The sequence below is a fragment of the Pongo abelii genome, chromosome 10 (genome assembly GCF_028885655.2).
Source record: "Pongo abelii isolate AG06213 chromosome 10, NHGRI_mPonAbe1-v2.0_pri, whole genome shotgun sequence".
Classification (NCBI taxonomy): domain Eukaryota; kingdom Metazoa; phylum Chordata; class Mammalia; order Primates; family Hominidae; genus Pongo; species Pongo abelii.
Genome location: NC_071995.2, coordinates 29803957 through 29824052, shown reverse-complemented (window position 1 = coordinate 29824052; position 20096 = coordinate 29803957). Strand labels below are relative to the sequence as shown.

At 33.0% G+C, this 20096-nt stretch overlaps 1 protein-coding gene across 1 annotated transcript in view; it reads right to left on the bottom strand.

Moving 5' to 3' along the window:
• Positions 1-20096, bottom strand: part of CCDC91 (coiled-coil domain containing 91) — a gene marked incomplete at its 5' end in the record, with an annotated part of 278933 nt that overhangs the window by 32980 nt on the left and 225857 nt on the right. Inside the window, 1 exon segment of the mRNA NM_001133835.1 lies at positions 16358-16471. Coding sequence (NP_001127307.1) covers positions 16358-16471 — 114 coding nt within the window.

Sequence of the window (20096 nt, the reverse complement as noted above, 5' to 3'; positions counted from 1 at the left end):
TCCTCAATGAAAAATGAGGTGCCCCTAGAAGAAAACCTAGGCAATACCATTCAGGACATAGGCATGGACAAAGACTTCATGACTAAAACACTAAAAGCAATGGCAACAAAAGCAAAAATTGACAAATGGGATCTCATTAAACTAAAGAGCTTCTGCACAGCAAAAGAAACTATCATCAGAATGAACAGGAAACCTACAGAATGGAAGAAAATTTTTGCAATCTATCCATCTGACAAAGGGCTAATATCCAAAATCTACAAAGAACTTAAACAAATTTACAAGAAAAAAAAAACAACCCCATCAAAAAGTGGGCAAAGGATATGAACAGACACTTCTCAAAAGAAGACATTTATGTAGTCAACAAACATATGGAAAAAAGCTCATCATCACTGGCCATTAGAGAAATGGAAATCAAAACCACAATGAGATACCATCTCATGCCAGTTAGAATGGCAATCATTAAAAAGTCAGGAAACAACAGATGCTGGAGAAGATGTGGAGAAACAGGAACGCTTTTACACTGTTGGTGGGAGTATAAATTAGTTCAACCATTGTGGAAGTCAGTGTGGTGATTCCTCAAGAATCTACAACTAAAAATAGCATTTGACCCAGCAATCCCATTACTGGGTATATACCCAAAGGATTATAAATCATTCTACTATAAAGACACACGCACATGTATGTTGACTGCAGCACTATTCACAATAGCAAAGACTTGGAACCAACCCAAATGCCCATCATTGATAGACTGGATAAAGAAAATGTGGCACATATACACCATGGAATACTATGCAGCCATAAAAAAGGATGAGTTCATGTCCTTTGCAGAGACATGGATGAAGCTGGAAACCATTATTCTCACAAGAACAGAAAACCAAATACTGCATGTTCTCACACATAAGTGGGAGTTGAACAATGAGAACACATGGACACAGGGAGGGGAACATCATACATTGGGGCCTGTAAGGGAGTTGGGGGGTAGGGGAAGGATAGCATTAGGAGAAATACCTAATATAGATGACAGGTTGATGGGTGCAGCAAACCACTATGGCACATGTATACCTATGAAACAAACTTGCACATTCTGCACATGTATCCCAGAACTTAAAGTATAATAATAATAATAATAAAAGCAAAGTGAGGTGCCATATATTCCAAGTGAAAACTCTTTGCATTACTGTTAATAACTGTATCTGCTTAGAAGGGAATTAAGCATACTACTTAACCAACAGAAGTTGCTCAGGCTCAGGGTGGTTTTACGTTTGTGAGTTTACTACGTTCAAGGATTGATTTTTCAGCTATGCAGGTACAGATTTATCAAAATACTAAGCATAGATCTTTTTCTTAAGAGAAGACTTGAAATAACTCAAGTTCATAAAACTGACCATAAAAGCTTCCCCTATGCTAGAAACAAATCACAATCAGAAAGCTGCTTAGTGAGCAAGGAATTTGAACAAACAGAGTTAGATTAGATAAACGTTTAATGGCATTCCCTCATTAAGCAACATTTCATTAAACATCTGTTATGTTTCAGGCTTATTCTAGATACTGAGAATACAGCAGTGAACAAAACAAATGAGGTCTTTTCTCTTTTAGAGCTTATATTTTATAGTAGGGGAAAAAGATAATTAACAAGAATTTTTGTCTGTTTTATTTACTGATACATCCCTAGCACTTAACAGTGCTATCTAGCATATATTAGGTATTTGATGGTATTTGTTCACTGAATGAATAGTGAGTGATAAAAATATGAACATATTTTCAATGAGTTTTATGCACTAAGAAGAAAAAATAGAGTAGTGATATTATAAAGTAAGGTTGGTAGCAGAGAAGATAGCTAATTATTCTGGGTGGTATGGTAGATTAAATAATTATTGATCAAATATTTAGCCATTCTTTTTCCTCACCTCTGTGGCAGAAATAGGCTTGTTCACCTATTGATGTTGAGCTTGACTGTGTGACATGCTTTGGCTTCATGGTATATGGAATGTACGTCCCTGCTTCTTGACCTTGGACTTGACCACATAACTTGCTTTGGAGATATCAGCAGATAAGGCACAATCAGAAGCTTGCAATGTTTACCTGTGTGGGCTTTCTCTCTTGCACTCTGCTATTGACATGAGAACATGCCTTGTTCACAGTTTCCTGTGCCCATCACAGTTTCCTTTTGAGTACTGGAAATTCTGTTCAAGTGGCTTAATTTCTTTCACTAAATTCAAGGGCTTTCATTTTTGAATATGTATGCTATTTTCAATAACCTCTCTACTGATGTGTGAGTCATAAATATAAAAGAAGTGAGTGAATGAACCACACTGGACACTGGTGGAGGAAGTGAAAGAGATTTTTTACTAACTATGATTATATAATGATGCACAAAGGTATATGTAAAGTTGTTCTTGTTGTTCTTAACAGGATTCTTAAGTAACAACGTCTAAAACCAACTAAGAGCAAAAGGAGAGGGCATGTTTGTTTAGTTCCATGGCTAAGCTCCATGCCAGACAAGATATTTTCATTTTCAACACATGATACATAAGGGAAGAGAAATGTGAACCACAGGAATGGAGTAAATATTGAGGACAAAAGCAAAGGATTGAATATATTATAGTCACACTAAAGCTTAAATGAATAAGTACTCTAAACTACAAAGGAAATACTAAGCCATAAAGTTATTTTAAATGTCATATATCCCCACAGATGAATAAAAAGTATACATTTAAATTTTTGTAAAATGGCAAAGAAGATATGATTAATATGCTCCTAGTACAAGGTATTAGTCACATTATACATGCAAAAATTAATTAAAAACCATAGTGAAAAGAATAGTGGGACTATTTTATGACTCAGTCTCAATGTACACTGCTGGACATACGGCTTATCCTGGAATATTTTACTTCAAATCAGATGTTCATAAAATCATCTACATTGGAAAAAAAAGTCATCTGGAAAAGATTCAAGTGGGTTGGTGGAATCTAACTTTGCAATTTAGTAGTATAAAGTCCTGAGCCACAACCTTCTCTAACAACCAGAACATCAAAGATGTGATAAGAACCTGTGAAAACAGATACCAAAAAACCTGTATACTTATTACAAAGTTAAGATGGAAATCTCTCCTTGTTCAAGCTTAACATGTGTGACTTAATTTGACAAACAGTACTCTGCTGTCTAGTTTCTCATTATTTTCTTCAGTTTTATACTTACAAATCAGAGTTGAAAAATAGCAGAGGCCATGGATAACAGGTTCAATAGCAAGAAAATGGGGAGAAGGAGAGAAGAAACAGATTAATTGATTAGAGGGACACATAAATACAGAGAACAGATGATACCAAGGACTCAAGAAACAATGGAAATCTCATCTAGATGAATTTAGTAGAAAGAAATTTAAGCTCTTTTTTTAGTAAACTTGGTGGCCATCATTCTATGAAAAAAGTACTATAACTAACATATATGAAATATCCCTGAGAAATCAGGGGGAAACACTGTTGATTAACACAATGATAAGTTTAATCACTAAAATTTACAAAAAACCCTACATACATATATATATATGTATATATATACACCTTATATATGTATATATATCTTATATATGTGTATATATACCTTATATATACATATATATACCCTAAGAACTATTTTTAGTACAACTACATGAACCCAAAACCTAATCTATCCAAAGTATTGCATATCCTTTGAACAGTGTTGTATAACTTAGGCATTAACTGTAGAAAATCTCAGATTCCTTGAAAAAGAATATTATGGTGGCCAAGCTGCAAACTTTCTACAAAATGATGAACCTAGCAATTGCTAATGTTCTGTTCTAGAAAGAATGAAACCCACCTAGTTTAACTTCAAAGGATCAGTTTTAGAATTATCCAAAACACTAAAAAGCTGGAAAAATATTTCTTCAGTAACCATAGCAACTTGGGAGACTTTACCAAAGAATGTAGTGGCCATTTGTAATGTTTTCTGATTTTTGATGTCCTCCCCATGTTTAAAAAATTTCCAGGCTTATGAGGTATGATTCCCCTGCATAAAACCCAAGAAAACTCAGTTATCTAGCCTGCTCTGCTCCTAAGGCTCCACTAACCAGAGTCAAATGTGCAAGACTTTGATTCATAAGTGAGGAATTAGAGGTCTCTGTATAGCATCTATTTTGCTCGTGACGATGATAATAGAAGTATCCAACTTTGGGGGATGGAAATGATTGAACTATGCAATAGTTTATCCTAGTGCTTGATGGGAATCTGCAGCAAAGAGTGGTTTATCTTTAGCCAGTTTTGCAGTGTAGTTTTTGCTATTGTTCATGGAAGCTTAACCTTGGTTTTCCAGCCCTCTAACAACTTGGTTGCTTACCTAATATCGTTTTAATAAACTCCTCTGCTGCTTAGTCAGATGAAAGCAGCTTCTGTTATTTAAAAGAAGAACCCTGGTTGATATGTAAATTGGTTCTAGAAGTGGTTGAAGACAATATAACCTCAGGAAAATCAGACAGATTTTAGTTACCTGGTTCTGTAAGCGTCGATGGCTGTAAAGATCCAGCTGGTATTTAAAAAAATGTAAAATCCGGTAGTTCATAGCGTGCAGTAGCAAACTAACAAATTATTAACTATAGCCACTTGAAATAAAGTGACCACTGAAGGCAAGACTTTCAGTGGCCCAATATTTGGATACTTCTATTACCAGATCCAGGGGCTATGGACATGGAAAAATATGAAGAGCATGAAGAATTCAAAAACAAAATTAGTTGATCCTAATTTCACACAACAGCTTTAAAAAGATAATTAAAGTCTTATGATGCTAAATTCTCAATTCAAGCAATAATCAAGGCCACCAATTACTCTGTAACATTGCTCCTCGAAAGGTAAAAGTCAGTGTCTGTGAACAACAGTGTCTGTCTTCCGTAGGCTACGAATGCTGGTGGGCTACATGGCTTTCAAGGTTATGGGATGCTGAGGTAGCAAAACTCAAGTAGACACACCTAATTATAAGAAGCAGGAGGAAATGGTTACTGTTACTGCTAGCATGGTTGAGTTGTAATCAGAATGCTCTGACCCGCAGTGACATCAGCTTTGGGTACTTGATCAGATGAACTATATGAACAAAACTGATAGGTATTCAAAAAAGTCCATTATAAAAATATCCAGACTTAATGAACAAAGGTCTGACATGAGTTACTACAACAAAAATTTGTAATATCTTCTCCAATGTCCAGTCCTGAGTCAATTCACATGCCCAGGGTTTTCTGAGTGAAGAGAAGATTGCATATCCTTGAAAATGTCTATTGCAATAATATCACAGATAGAGACTGTAAATCTTCAGTTTGGCCTTCCTCATCAAGGTAGCTACACTGGAGAAAGGGAAGTATCAGGTCTTTTGTGTACCATTGTATAGTAACTCTGAACCAAGACTAAAACTGAAGACCTAGAATATCGCCTTGTACTACTGGTCAGAATGGATGCTTATCAGAATCAAATGGTGAATGAAGTTTCCATCTGAATCTGTCTCATATCCAGCCCAATTGGGCCTTAATCACATAATATAGTTATCTCCAGAGTATGCAGTAGACATTGGAGGAGAGTGATTTATAAGAGACTTAATCAGATAGTGATTTCAAATGCAGCTGCTGTTGTAGATGTGCATTTAAAAATGTACATCTAGAGCTCTTAGGACCAGGTATACAACTATTAATCTGGCAAATGCTTTTTCCCTGTATCTCAATACACAGAGAACACCTATAACAGCTGTGTTTATATGACAGGTACAATAGTAAACCATTTCATCTTAGGGTTATATAAATTATTTGGCTCTGTACTACAATATATTTCACAAAGATCATCAGTGTCTCACCATCACATATGACAACTACATTGATGACATATGTGTCCAGAACCTAGAAAGCAGGAAGTAATAAGTCAAAGTATACCTATGAATCCAGTAAGGTGTAAGATATAGCACATGAAAATATAAGAACTATACCTCAGTAAAATTTCTGGAGGTCCAGTGATGTTGCATATACCAGGATAGGCTTTACAAAGTCAAAGGCAACTTACTGCACCTTGCACCTCCTGCTACTAAGAAAGAGACACATTGCTAGGTGGAACTCTTTGTGGTATTTATACATTAGTTTGAGAATCCTGCTTTAACCTATTTATGAAGTGACCTGAAAGCCTCTAGTTGTGCGTAGGTTCCAGAGAAAAAGGAGGCTTCCTTGTTAGTCCATACTATAGCGCATCTACCTGGCCCTAATTAACGACCAATAGATTCAATGGGTGTTAGAACTGCTAGCAGTTTACTGAGATGCTATGTGGAGCCTGTGAAAAGTTCTAACAGAGGAATCTCAGCAGAAATCTCTAAGGTTTTGGAACAAAGTCACCAGGCAGGGAAATATTATCCCTTTGAAAAGCAGCACTTAGCTCATTGCTAAGTGTTATTCAACATTGTATATTTGGCTGTGAAAAAACAAATGTGACCTGATCTGTCTAAAATGAACTTGTTTTAGCTGATCCTCCAACCTATTAAATTGGGCATGCTCAAGCAGAAAGCCATATCAAATGACTCTCATATACATGGACAGAGATTCAAGATGATTGTGACAGCAGAAGTTGAATGATCAGACCACTCACACTCTCAGCAATACTTGTCTTGTGGTTGGGTGCCACAGAATATTTCAGGTCATCCTCCTTGTAGACAATGAGTGAGTATATTTTTGTTTTTATAAGAGATACCTTGAGTATTTTATTATTATTTTAGTTGATATTACTGTTACTATATGTAAGTATGGAAGAAGAATGTATTTTGAAGGTTAGGTTTAAATACCGGCAATGGGAATATATTGATGTTAGACAGCCAGGTAGTGTATGTTTATTAAGTTTTCTTGTTTTAGCACTTTTTGAAAATCCTTACATGTTGGGGCATATTCCACGCATATAAGTTCTGTCCCTCTAAGGTAAAATCCACAAACAGCATTTTCTTAGCTGCTTTTGTGTTCAGTGTACATATATACACATGTGACCAAAGTTCTACTTTTCTTCCCAATTTATCTGGGTCTTATTGAAAAGGCACAAATTAGATGGAGCCTGTAAAAACAGAAAGGTATACTAATTCCTGTTAGTGGAAAAAGTAATAATTCCTAGAATATTTTATGAAAAATAATGTGTAAATTATTCAATCAGTCTTAAAAATTTACCAAGGTAGATCCTACAGTCTCACCCTATAGTTTGCAGTCCAACAGAACCAAGTTAAAATCTTGACCCTCTTACTGATCTTGGGTAGTTATCTAATATCACTGACTCTCAATTTTCCTTATCTGTAAAATGAGGTATTATTTTAGGGTTGTTGTGAGGATTGAGACAGTAAATATAAAGCACCCACTATTGTATCTTGGACAAACTTGGGACCAAATAAATGGTGGTTCTTTTATATATTTTTTCTAATATAGAACATTTTACTTAAACAACTTAAATTTCCATTTAAGTTGAGTGTTTCTAGGTATTTATTTAGTTTTGAGGTGATACTGTGGTACTGTTTTCTGGGAGCCTACATTGCTGAATTTTTACAGCAAGCAACTTTTTCTTAGTTGAACAAGTTCACATCTTTGAAACTCTTTTTCAAGGTTATATCTTTAATAGTTCACTCTGAACAATGATTTCCATGAAACTATCATCATCTTTTCCTAAATAAGAAACAAAAACAACATAGTTTTATAGTTAAAGTATATAATAAAATATAGTGGTGACATGTGGGCTGTTCTCTTGGCCAGTCCTTTTCTATATTACTGAGTACCTCCCGCCCTTCTAGTTCTCTTAGCTGTTCATGTTACAGTTGTAACTCTTCACTGGTTCTAACTACTGTGGGCTTTAATAATTTTCTTCAGATATTGGCTTCATCCTAGATAGTAAAGTGAAATGGCTAGCATACAGGAAGTTGACAAGGGCCATTGGTGTGATATAGTAGAAAAAGCACTGGATCAAATTTTAGCTATGCCATTATTAGATGTAATCTCAGAACCATAATTTCTATCATCTGATTTTCTGGTTTACAAAAGAATAATAAACATGCAAGTGATTATAGATTATGAGTCAAATAACATATAAAAAATCTTTATAAATTTCAGTTGCTAAACAAATATGTATCATTATTAAGAATACTAGGATAAGGCTCTCTTTATTGGTTATTTTATTTGTCCTTGTAGCCTAAGCAAAGTGCTCCAACTATTAAGGGTATTCATAATATTTCTTTATAGAATGAAAAAAAAACATTTATACTGAAGCTTCTCCATATGCAGTTTAAGATGGGACAGTGAAAAGTATACACAGATGCATGCTGTTTAAATATACAGATATAGACAGATTAAGATGCTGGCAATTTGTAATACCACTTCATTCTCCATTTCCTTCTAAACAGTTTAATAGCATGGGCTGGGGTGAGAACAGTGAAGGCAATTGTGGACCCTTAATAAACAGCTCACAAATAGAGGTCCTTCAAACAGACACACACACACACACACACACACACACACACACTCTTTCATATATACACACACACATACACCTACACCTTCATACACGCACACGCACATTTTCATATATACACACACATATACATACACCTACACCTACACACACACACACACACACACACACACACACAATTTTTGACTTCTAAGGATGGCTGAAGGGCATATGAATATAATAAACCAAAAAAATTCCCTCCATGTCTATTGCCCCCAATAATCTGAGCTTTATGAGCCAAGATATTCTACAATTGCATCCAAAAGGTATATCAAGGATCTAGAAAATAGACTTCTTTACAAAAATTTTTATATATAAATTTGCTTATTCTTTTAAGAAACCAAATCCTTTGGCTTCTCACAGACTCTTTTTCCTCTTTTTATTATATAGCCTAGTCTACATTTTAGTTTTCATTTGACAGAAATCAAAAGTCCATCTTGCTCATCATAGGCTTAAGTGATCTTCTGGAATTCTGTTGTTAATTGTTGTCACCATAATGCATTTGGTCTTTATTCAAGCACTGTCATGTGCCAATGGTGTCTATTATTGCTTCAAGCTATTATTTTGACCTCACTTAATTTGTTAAGGAGTACGTTCTTATACTTTCCTTCCAAAATAAGGCTTTAAGCTTTAAAAGACATGGTGCTTCTCGTCTCGCACAGCTTTTTTGATCTACCTCCTGGGTTCAAGTGATTCTCCTGCATCAGTGAATACATGTTTTTTAAAGTTAAATCATTTTACCAAAGAATAAAGTTAGTTGTCATTATAGTAATTCAAGAAATGATTATTTAGATGAACAATTTTGAATAATTACATAAAAACAGAGATAAACATTTTCATATACTAGATGCCTCCAAAGTCTTTATGCTCACTTTACTTCGATTAGAATCCATCCAAAAACCAATGAAAAATACCACATTAACTGCTACACCAAACTAGTTTTTATGTGTACATGCATAAATTTACATTTTGATTTTAAGTTAAAACGTATTTTATATTCCTTGCTACAGGAATAATGGGATATAATCTAAGTATTGGGCTTTATCTTTAACATCATCTCAATTACCACACTGTTGAAATGGAAATGACAAATAGGGTTGTCTCACTAAAGTGTGTGATTGTCCACATATCAGTAAGTTTTTTCAAGATTATTCTTATGCAAGTGAAAAGAGCAAAACAAGACAGACCATCAAGAAGACTGATAAAATATAAAGTGGGAGGCAGCAATAAACTTGATTTTAAAGTATAATTTGTGAAATAAACTGTCAAAGAGTTTAAGATAGAAAAACAGTGAATAAGTTTTAAAATCATAATTATATTAACCTTAAACAACTATAAAACCTTTAAAATCTGTTTACTTCATTGGCTTCACTAACCTCTCTTTCAAATCAAATTTCCTAAGCTTTTAATTTAAGAAGAAGGATAAATTTGTGACCTAGTTGAAACATCATTTGGCAAGATGGTTAGTACTGGTTATTTTTCTAAATCCAAATATTTTTCCATTTGTTTATTGTGCCACGTGAAATGGATATAATTATACAAATTTGGAAGGTAAACTTCTGATGATTTAAATTACAATATAGCTTATGTAGAGAAGGCTAAATTCCCTTTGGCATCAAAAAATGAGGTACAACTGAAAACAGGCAACAATGAATGTAAGGGTATAGTATGCTTTTTAATATGTGTTGGTTACATAAAAACATTTTCAAATATGAGACCCAAATCGAAAGTTACAAGGGCAGATGCTTTAGACCACAGATGCTGAATTGTTAATAGAGCTACTTCTTGCACATACAACTAAACAGCCTCCTCCAGACTGGATAGAAGCAAGAGTAATTAGGATGAGAATGGGGCAGGAACCTGGGAAATGTCAGGAAAGTGCCATTTTCCTACACTAATTTATAAATACCATATAATGTAACTACTATGATGCAACTGATTTATATCAAGAATTAAAAATCTCTCAAGAGGTTTATCAACTGTCAAGGAAAATGTTACTCATAGTCTTAACAGAATTTTAGGACTTTAAGAGTCATTAGAGTCAGCTAGTCGAATTTCTATATTTCTAAGAAGAGAAAAGTAAGGGACCATGAAATATTAAATAACTTATATTGAAATAACGGTTTATTCAAGTAACTGTGTAACTGGTCAGAACATAAGGAAAGTTCATTTTGTCTAAATATTCTCTTTTAATAGTTGGAGATGCAAACATCCAAGAATATTGCAGCAAAACTGGATTAAAAGAGCCCTTTTATATTTAAAAAATTCTGACAATGCCTTGACCACAAAACCTTTGAAGTAAAGAAAATTGCTTCTTACTCTTCTCTAAAAACCTAAATTAAAAGGATACTCTGAAGTGAAGGTTATTTTCCTGGAGGTGATTTAGAAAACACAGGCAATAATTTTGTTTCTTAAGAGGAAAAATAATATTTTATTACATTTGGATGAGATTTTATTTTTTAGGAATCACTGCTTGGCTGTGAGTAGTTGTTGCTTGCTGAATGTTATTCACACTTCCTCCCTCATAGCAAACTCATGTGTAACAGCCTTAACTTGTGGGATGGGTTGGAACTCTTCGTTCTAATCCAAGGGCTGTCGGTCATTATAAACCACAAATTATTCCTCCCTAGGGAAGTGTCAGGGATGTATTCTTCCCCATCTCATTTTTCTGCCATCTCCATTTACAAAATAAAGTTTATGGCACTAATGATCAGACATGATGTATTATAATACCTTATCGGGCAATTAATAGATAGAGAGAAATCTTCTCCAGAATAGCACTTAAGAGACTTCAATTGTCTAGTTACCCTGAGGCATAAGAAGCGAATAAAAATTTTAAAGGGCTGAAAAGAAGAAACTTTCCCCGCAAGATAATTTTTATGATTTAGAACAGGAGTTGATAAACATTCTTCTTTAAAGAACCAGATAGTAAATATTTTGGGTTGTATGTCCCAATGGTCTCTCTTTACTCAACTCTGCTATTGAAGCACGACACCAGTTAGTGGACAATACAAAAATGAATGGATGTGAATGTATGTTTCAATTAAACTTTATTTACAAAAGCAGGCAGCAGGCCAGATTTGACCTATGAGTTGCAGTTTGCAACTTCTGCTATAGAATCTACAGTGATTGAACAGAGTCTGAAACCAAAATTTACATTTTAATAAAATACAATATAGTATTTCAATGCAAATCACTGTACTTGCAGGTACCTTGCTGATCCACAGAAACATTAAATATATTTTTAAATCTTTTTAGGTTTTCCTGTTTGCCTTTTCTTCTCTATTATATAAGTTATATTGGAAATGTCTAAATCTATTAAAATTAGATAATTTCTGCCAAGTTCAATGGAAAATTTATGAGTGTTAAGGCTGCAGATTATCTTTTTGATTCCACAGTAAAGTTGTAAATTCAATGTAAGGATCTTTTTTTTTTCCTCAGGATTAGCATGATAGATTTTACAGAGAAATTTCTAAAAAGATTATGAGGTAGAATTCTTATAAAAAGGCATTTTTATTACTAAAACTAATTCATCATTGATTTAAATTATCTTTCTGGTTGATCATTTTAAAAGCTCTCCTTATTTGGATATTTTTATTACATAGTAATTTTTGGTTATGATTATGACTCGGACTAATATTGCAAGTACTATGTATCTGACTTAGTAAATAATTTAGGATGTAATTTGAATGTAAATTATAATTTACTTAATTAGTACATGCACAGGTAGCCCCTTTGTCCTAAGATGTTTAGACCAGACGAATACTAGGTATTTTTAAAGTTTAGTGACATCTCTATTGATTTCACACATAAAAATTGGTAAATAGCATTTAAAATTAAAATTTTCTCAGAATTCTAACTTTAATTCTAGTATAATTCTGAGTATAATTTTACTACTCAACAGGAATGGATAACTGATTAAGTACTTATTAATTTCAGATTCACAGAAAGAGCTATGTAACCTCATATGGCAATTTGTAAATCCATTGTGTTTTATATTGTGAGATAATCCATAAGTTATTTCAAAAATTAAGCATTTTGAATTTTTAATTCTGTGTTTTTCTGTCTTTTAAAAGCAAAAGAGTAAAAAAAAAGATGTAGGGGAAAAGTCTTCATTTCAAACTTTTAATGAATTCGGTAAAAGTATGATGATGTCTAATGAAAGACTATTAGGACAAAGGACATAAAAGGTAGGACCTAATACAACAGTAGACTTCTTCCTTCAAAGATTTTCAAAAACTTCAAGAACAGAAGACTACTTCACAAACTGAAATTCTAGCTCAGTTGGAAACCAGGTCTATCGGGCTTTTAAGTTGTCTAATGTTGAAAATCTCAAGTTGACTCTTTAGTTTAAAAAAAAAACCTGGAGAAGGGAAAGGAAAATTTTTGTTCTGGAAATGTGTTCTTCTCTGATGTAAACAGAAATCCATCTTCCAAAGGAAGAAGTAGATGTGAGTTGCCCTAATTCAGTCTTTGGAAACAGACAAGAAGATTATGAATTTGCTAAAAAACTTTTGTTTTTCCTAAGTATTAGTTTATAAGCTCTGAGATATCTTTTTTGTGTATGAAAATTTCCCAAACCCCAAGATATTCATAAAAATTAACTCAAAATACTGAAATACATTTTTGGAAAAGAAGAATATAGAGAATCTCAATTTTTTAAAATTTACATAATAAAGAGGTCTAGTAATTAGTAATTAGTTCCATTTCAGATCATTTATTGACTTTCTTTTTTATAGCTTTTCTGTTTGGAAAGATACAAACATTCAAATATTAAAAATATGCCACAGCATATATTATTAATAAAACTTTAAAATCCCAAAGTGGAAGTAATAAATTTCCTACAAGTGTACTGATTAAATCAGTTTTAACCTTCTATGAATTAGTAACAGAAGTGAAATAAAATTTTAGAATTCACACTGTAAATTCAGAGGAAATAGAACACCAAACACTATTCTAAAGAGCACATTTTTTAATTAGCCACAATAATGCTGCTAGTTATTTCTATTTTCTGTAAATAATGTGGTAAAGATGATAAGCATAACACATATTTATTGAGTCCTTACTGTAGCTGCTATTTTATTACATGTATTAATTCATAACAACTCTGTAAGGTAGGTATTACATTTATTCTCCTTAATATATAAGGAAACAAGCAAAGAGAAGTAGAACTTCAGTGCAAATGAAAGCTAATGTCATGGTTTCTTTGCTGTTATTTTAATAATGCCTCTACATGTGGTAACTGATTTACTGACTAATACAAGTGAATACTAGGCCTTTAGCATGATTTGCAAGAACACACAGACTAAATGCCAGAGTTCATTGTCAGCTCTTTTCAAAGTTAATTTGCTTCATGTGGGGAACAGATATCTCTTAAAAAGGCATTTCTTATTCTTATTATAGGCACTTCTTATGGTAGCCACATAACTCCCTTTGACAAAAAAGTAACATTATCTTTAAAATTCTTTTAAGAAAAATCACCCATTTCAACCAAAGAAATGTTAGTCTAAAATAATCTTGAGTTTGCTTTGTTATATAATTTCGCATTCAGATTTAGAGCTCAAATAAAGATTGGCTATATACTATTAAGACAAGACACTAAAAATGTGGAAACAACTAAATATCCATTGACAGAGGAATGGATAAAAAATGTGGTATATATGTACAACAAAATACCATTCAGCTTTAAAAATGAAGGAAATTCTGCAATACAGAACAGCATGGATGATCCTTGAGGGCATTATGCTAAGTGAAATAAGCCAGTCACAGAAAGACACATACTGCATGGTTTCACTTATATACAGTATCTAACTAGTCACATTCATAGAATCAGAGTGGACTGGTGGATACCAGGGGATTGGGTTAGAGAGAAACAGGAAATACCCAAACAATGGCATAAAGTTTCGGTCAAGCAAGATGAATAAGTTCTAAAGCTCTGCTGTACAATACTCTACATCTATAGTCAATGATAAAGTATTATAGACTTAAAATTTTAAGAGGAAGATATGTTAAGTGTTCTTACTAACATAAAATAAATAATATTAAAAAGAGATGATAAAAAAGCAAATACCCACAAGAAGTCTTTGAATTTATTTGATACTTAAGTTCTTTCACAATTGCAATCCCTGTATGCATATAAAATGTACCTATAATTCCTTTGCTGCATGATTACTTTTGAACAAGATTATTTAAACTCTTTGTAGGTACATATGGAAGTAGGAGTTTTCTAAGAACATAATACTCCTTGAAAAGCGAATTGACTCTTTGGCTCAGAATTTTCCCCTTAGAAGGTTAGGCATCTATCAGGAATTTGTTTGAGTGAAAATGCTTTTAAAAACACTCTGAGGTAAACTGTACAAAGATTTAATCCCATATAAAATGTTTCTGTGAGTGGCTAATTTATCTGGAAAGACTACTTAGCAAGTTTTTACTCTGGTGACAAATTCTCCTCTGTTGAAACCTAATTGTAGCCATCAAGAGATGGGGATTTTCTTTGCATCATACCAAATTTGACTTCAAGTTAACAGCACTTGATGGCTGGGCACGGTGGCTCATGCCTGTATTCCCGGCACTTTGGGAGGCTGAGGTGGGTGGATCACTTGAGGTCAGGAGTTCAAGACCAGCCTGGACAACATGGTGAAACCCCATCTCTACTAAAAACAAAAAATAAAAAAATTAGCTGGGCATGGTGGCAGGCGCCTGTAATTTCAGCTACTCAGGAGGCTGGGGCAGAAGAATTGCTTGAATCTGGGAGGCAGAGGTTACAGTGAGCAGAGATCGCACCACTGCACTCCAGCCTGGGCGACAGAGCAAGACTCTGTCTCAAAAAAAAAATAAAAAAAAAAAAGTATAGGACTAAAGTAGTGTCATGAGCTTTTAGTGCACTTCTTGAACTGCCAACTGCAGGATAATATCTTACAGTATATTTTCTATTTATTTTGCCATTTTGACCACCAATTAAGTTTAGCTATTGTGTCAAATTTCCTCATACATACTGTTTGTTTGTTTTGTTACATTATGTAATGCAATATATGTTTGCAATATATTATATATTTGCACACAAATAATACTTAAATATATTTATATAACATACACTAAACATATAAAGAAAACATCCTAAAACACTGCATGTGAAAAATTTTATTATATATTTCATTATATACATATTTATTACAGAGAAGATTACAGTAAACATCTAATCTTAAAGAGTTTCTTATTTTGTGTATTGCTTAGAGGACTGAAGATTTATTGAAAAGACAACAAATCAAGTTAGATCCATTATTTTCAGCTACTCTTCAGACTAACATTAATAAAACCACATTGTATGAAAACGCTATTTTTTTCAAAGCTTTAATATGCATTCTAAATTCTTACAAGCATATTCTGAGTTACAGTTTTGAAATGGCACTATGGCAGAAGAGCCTGAATTTGCTAACTGTAATTATGTCCATTAGAACTACAGTGGTGTTAATACAGTCAGAAAGCTTACATGATGCATACACATGTCTATAAATATTGTAAGAAATTAACAAATGTATGGCAAAAGACTCTAAAAATGTAGAACTGTCTATTATCTTTGTGAGTAAAGCTAAATTGGAAATGCTATAGGTTATTTCTAGGAGTCTACCAAGAAATTATTCACTGTTGCTTTTTGCTGACAGATGGGATTTATGTTTATAGACATAACTATCAGAATATATAATTATATCAGAAAATATCCTTAGATGAAGATCCATAAGTTAGATGACACAGGACATTTTAAATATTTTACAATTTCATGTTATTGTATGGAAGTCACTGATTGAGTTTATTGAAGCACAAATTAAAACTCTTCAGGAGATACTTACCCTTTTCTGTTCTTTTATATATTCTATCAATTCATCTCTTGTTCTTTTCACTGCCTCTTCCACAGCCTTTTCACTTCGTTTCTGTTCTTCTATTATTGCTGCCTTAACAGTTTCCTGTTTGTGGAAGAAGGCAAAACAGTCAGGGAGGTAAGCACTATGACATATTTGTGTCTATTTCATATAAACTAAAAATCCTCTTCAGCGGGTTTCAGCTCATTCTATTCAAAGTGTACCTTTACACAGGAATAAAAACTTACAGGAAAAAAATCCCAAATCTTTTGGGATCTGTTAGAGATTTCACAGAACTCCCTTTCCTAAACTGAATGAAAGGAAAGGAACGGAATATGCCATTTATTGCAGGGAGTGCCTGACAGACTCCAATGGCTTCCTTACCAACCTTTCATTTGATGTTTACATGATTCATTGCCTTCCTGTATTTTGCACTATCCACATAAGACTTCCAACTTGTGTTTATTCTTCCAAGAACACTCTAATGCTCTAGCTGTTTTATTCACGTTTAATTTTGCCATCACACAATAATCAACTGTGGTCTGAGTGGTAAGATTTACAGTTAGTTTGGTCCTCTTGCCAGGTTAAGATGTTGTGAGCTGGACACCATAAGTAAGAGGTAAAAATTCCACCCAGTGTGCTAGTATTTGAAATGAGAGATCTAGGGAGGGAAATGGTACTCTCCGTTTATTGAAATAGTAATCAGGTACCTAAGAGATTTCAGAAGTGCAAATACAGAAAGCAAGCTAAAATTCTGTAAAACTACACTTCTCAGGAAGTCATGATGTTTTCTGCTACAATAGTGTATCACGAAATGGAATGAATGTCACGAAGCAAAATCTTTTCATTCCCATCTATAGGTACCATCCTTTTTTATTGGACATCAAGGCAATCAATTGGAAAATGGCTTGAGTTTCTCAGAATATTTGCTTCAGTTTTGATTCTTGGAGGTTCTTTACTTTGTGGACTGTATGTATGACTTTGCTTAGTTTTCCCCAATTAATTTTAGATATTTATATGTAACTCAGAAAATATAAAATAATATAAAGGATTCTTTATTTCAAATCTATTTACTGTAAAAAATGGAAACGTGGAAAAATATAAACACAAAGAAAGACACACATATATACACTTGGATATACAGAAGATGGGATAAACTGTACATACTATTTTCTAAACTCTTGCATTTTTTACTTATAATATATCTTGGACATTTTCTGAAGACATTACATATTCTGCTATAATATGATTTCTTTTATATTATAGGGTTGCATAATAATTTATTTCACCAATTTTTAATAATGGGTATTTTGGTCATTTTAAATAAAATACAGCAGTGACAAACATCCACATATGTATCTTTGTGCTACACTGCAGATATTTACTTTGGACCAATTCAAAAAGTGGAATCATTTTTGGCCAAAGGATTTAAACTCAATATATCTTTTGATATTTTGTACAAATTTCTTCTTATAAGAAGCCCATAGGAATGGCTATTTTCTTGCACGCTTGATAACATTTATTTTCATCGGTTTTTAGAATCTTTGCTTACTTGGGGAGAATGGCATCTAATTTTACCCTGTACTCTTAAAAGATTACCATGTGATGTTGAGCATTTAATTTATAAAAATATTGGCAATACACATTCTCTCTTGTCGTTTGCTTGATCATATCATCTATCACTTTAATATTGGTATACTTATTTTTTATTCCCTTCCTTATAAAATTAACTGAAAATTCTGAAAGTCTTTGAAAAATTTTATTATTTTATTTTCAATCACTGAGTACATTAAATGTTGGTTCCATTGATAGAGTACAAAGTTGTTTCCATAATTATTTCAAAAGATTAAAGTTGAAAAACTATAGCAATTTATAAAAGAAAAACATGAGAATAAAACTATTCGGCATCTGCTATTATAATTCTTATAGACTTCACACTTGCAAATTTAGAATTTGAAGTTATTCAAATTTAGAAAGGTAAAAATATTACATACATACTAAGCTCTCTGAAATACAACATGTTAATAATTCTGTAGTGAAGAATATGAATATTCACATTATATGAGTAAATTAAAAGTATAAATAGCTTCACATTAGTTCAAGTCAGGTTTTGCTAACAGGTGAGTTACAAAAATCCTTAGTTTTCAGGGCTTTTGAAATTTTACAACTGCAGATAAAAAACTGTCATAAGAAGCATATTAATTAAAAGCAAAAGCATCAATTTAAATAAATGGGCTATAACCAGAAAAACATGAAGAGTTAGTGAAAGTTATTGAGTTAACACTTTTGAGGGAGCTGAGTGTTTATATTATTAATACCTTCTCAGTTGAAATTTTTGAGGCTCTACCATTCCTTGTTTTTGAGCTGGCAAAAGACCATTTACAGTACAAAATTTCGCTTGATTCTATCCTCCCCAGTTGCGAGTTAAGTGACAGTCAAGGTTGTGAAGCCCATCCTGAAAAACTGCTCATGTATAAATTATTCCTTTGAATGTTATACAAAAGTAAAGTTTAAGCCTTCTACTTTCTAATCAGGCCCAATTCTGAATTAGTAAGAATTGATTAATAAATTTTGTTTGCATGTATGCAAGTGGTATGTGAATATCTGCTTGCATGTTTTGTTGGTTCCATAAATTAAATATATCATTCCTGGGAGTCATGAGAATTAATCTAAAATAAAACATAGCTTGCAAGGAATGAACAGTTGCCACCAATAAGTACATTCAAACAGGAAATTCTGAAAAGTATTTTCCAAAATATTTTGGTGATAACACCACCACTGAACACGGTATATTCTTTAAGGAAGGGTTTCTCAACCTTGAAACTACTGAAAATCCTTTGCTGTAAGGGAGCATCCTGTGTGTAAGCACCATACCTAGTATCTACCCACTAGATGGCTTCCAGTTGAGAAACACTATCCTAAGGTTAATAGTTTGGAATGAAAGGTACACAATTGCACATATGTTACGCTGTATTTGTGAAAATACATCAGTCATATTGGAATTTTTTTATCTAAAAATATATGCAGAAACATCCTATCTAAACGATTATCTAACTAGTGTTCAAATGTGGAGAAAGTTCCATATACTATTTTTTAAAAATAAATGACTGGAATCAGTTTTTACACTGTTATGATTAAATAGGTCATGTTGAATGTCGTTCAGGGCTAAAAGCTTATATGGTATTTTACATAAGATGTTATAATTTCTCTTTATTGCTTAAAAATATAGCTACGCTTTAGTATCCATTAAATCTACCATACATTTCAGTAATCACAGGATCATGAACCAGTGAAATGCCTGTGGTTGTCTGCCCTTTATCAGGGCAATTTTGTTAAGGACTGTAAACATAGCTCAGTTATTTACAGAAAATAAGTATCACCAATTAACTGAATTCTGGCCTGTGGGTTGTAAACCATAGTACTATGTTGTTGTTTAATTTTCTGGGGAAATTGTGTGTTCTACTTATTTTTTGTTTCTACACAAAATACATGCATATTATCTAATTATGTATTATTCTAAAAGTAACATGTGGTTGTAGAAATGCACCTTAGAAAATGAGTGATAAACTAGAGGTGCAAAGATGAGATACACGTGTTATGCTGGGTTCTAGATTGTGGTTGGTAGCAAACTCTGTTCATACATTCATTTGTCAAATATGTCCTAAATACCTATTTTATGTAAAAAAACAGTCCCAAATACTGAAAGCTATATCTGTCCATCTCTTGAGGA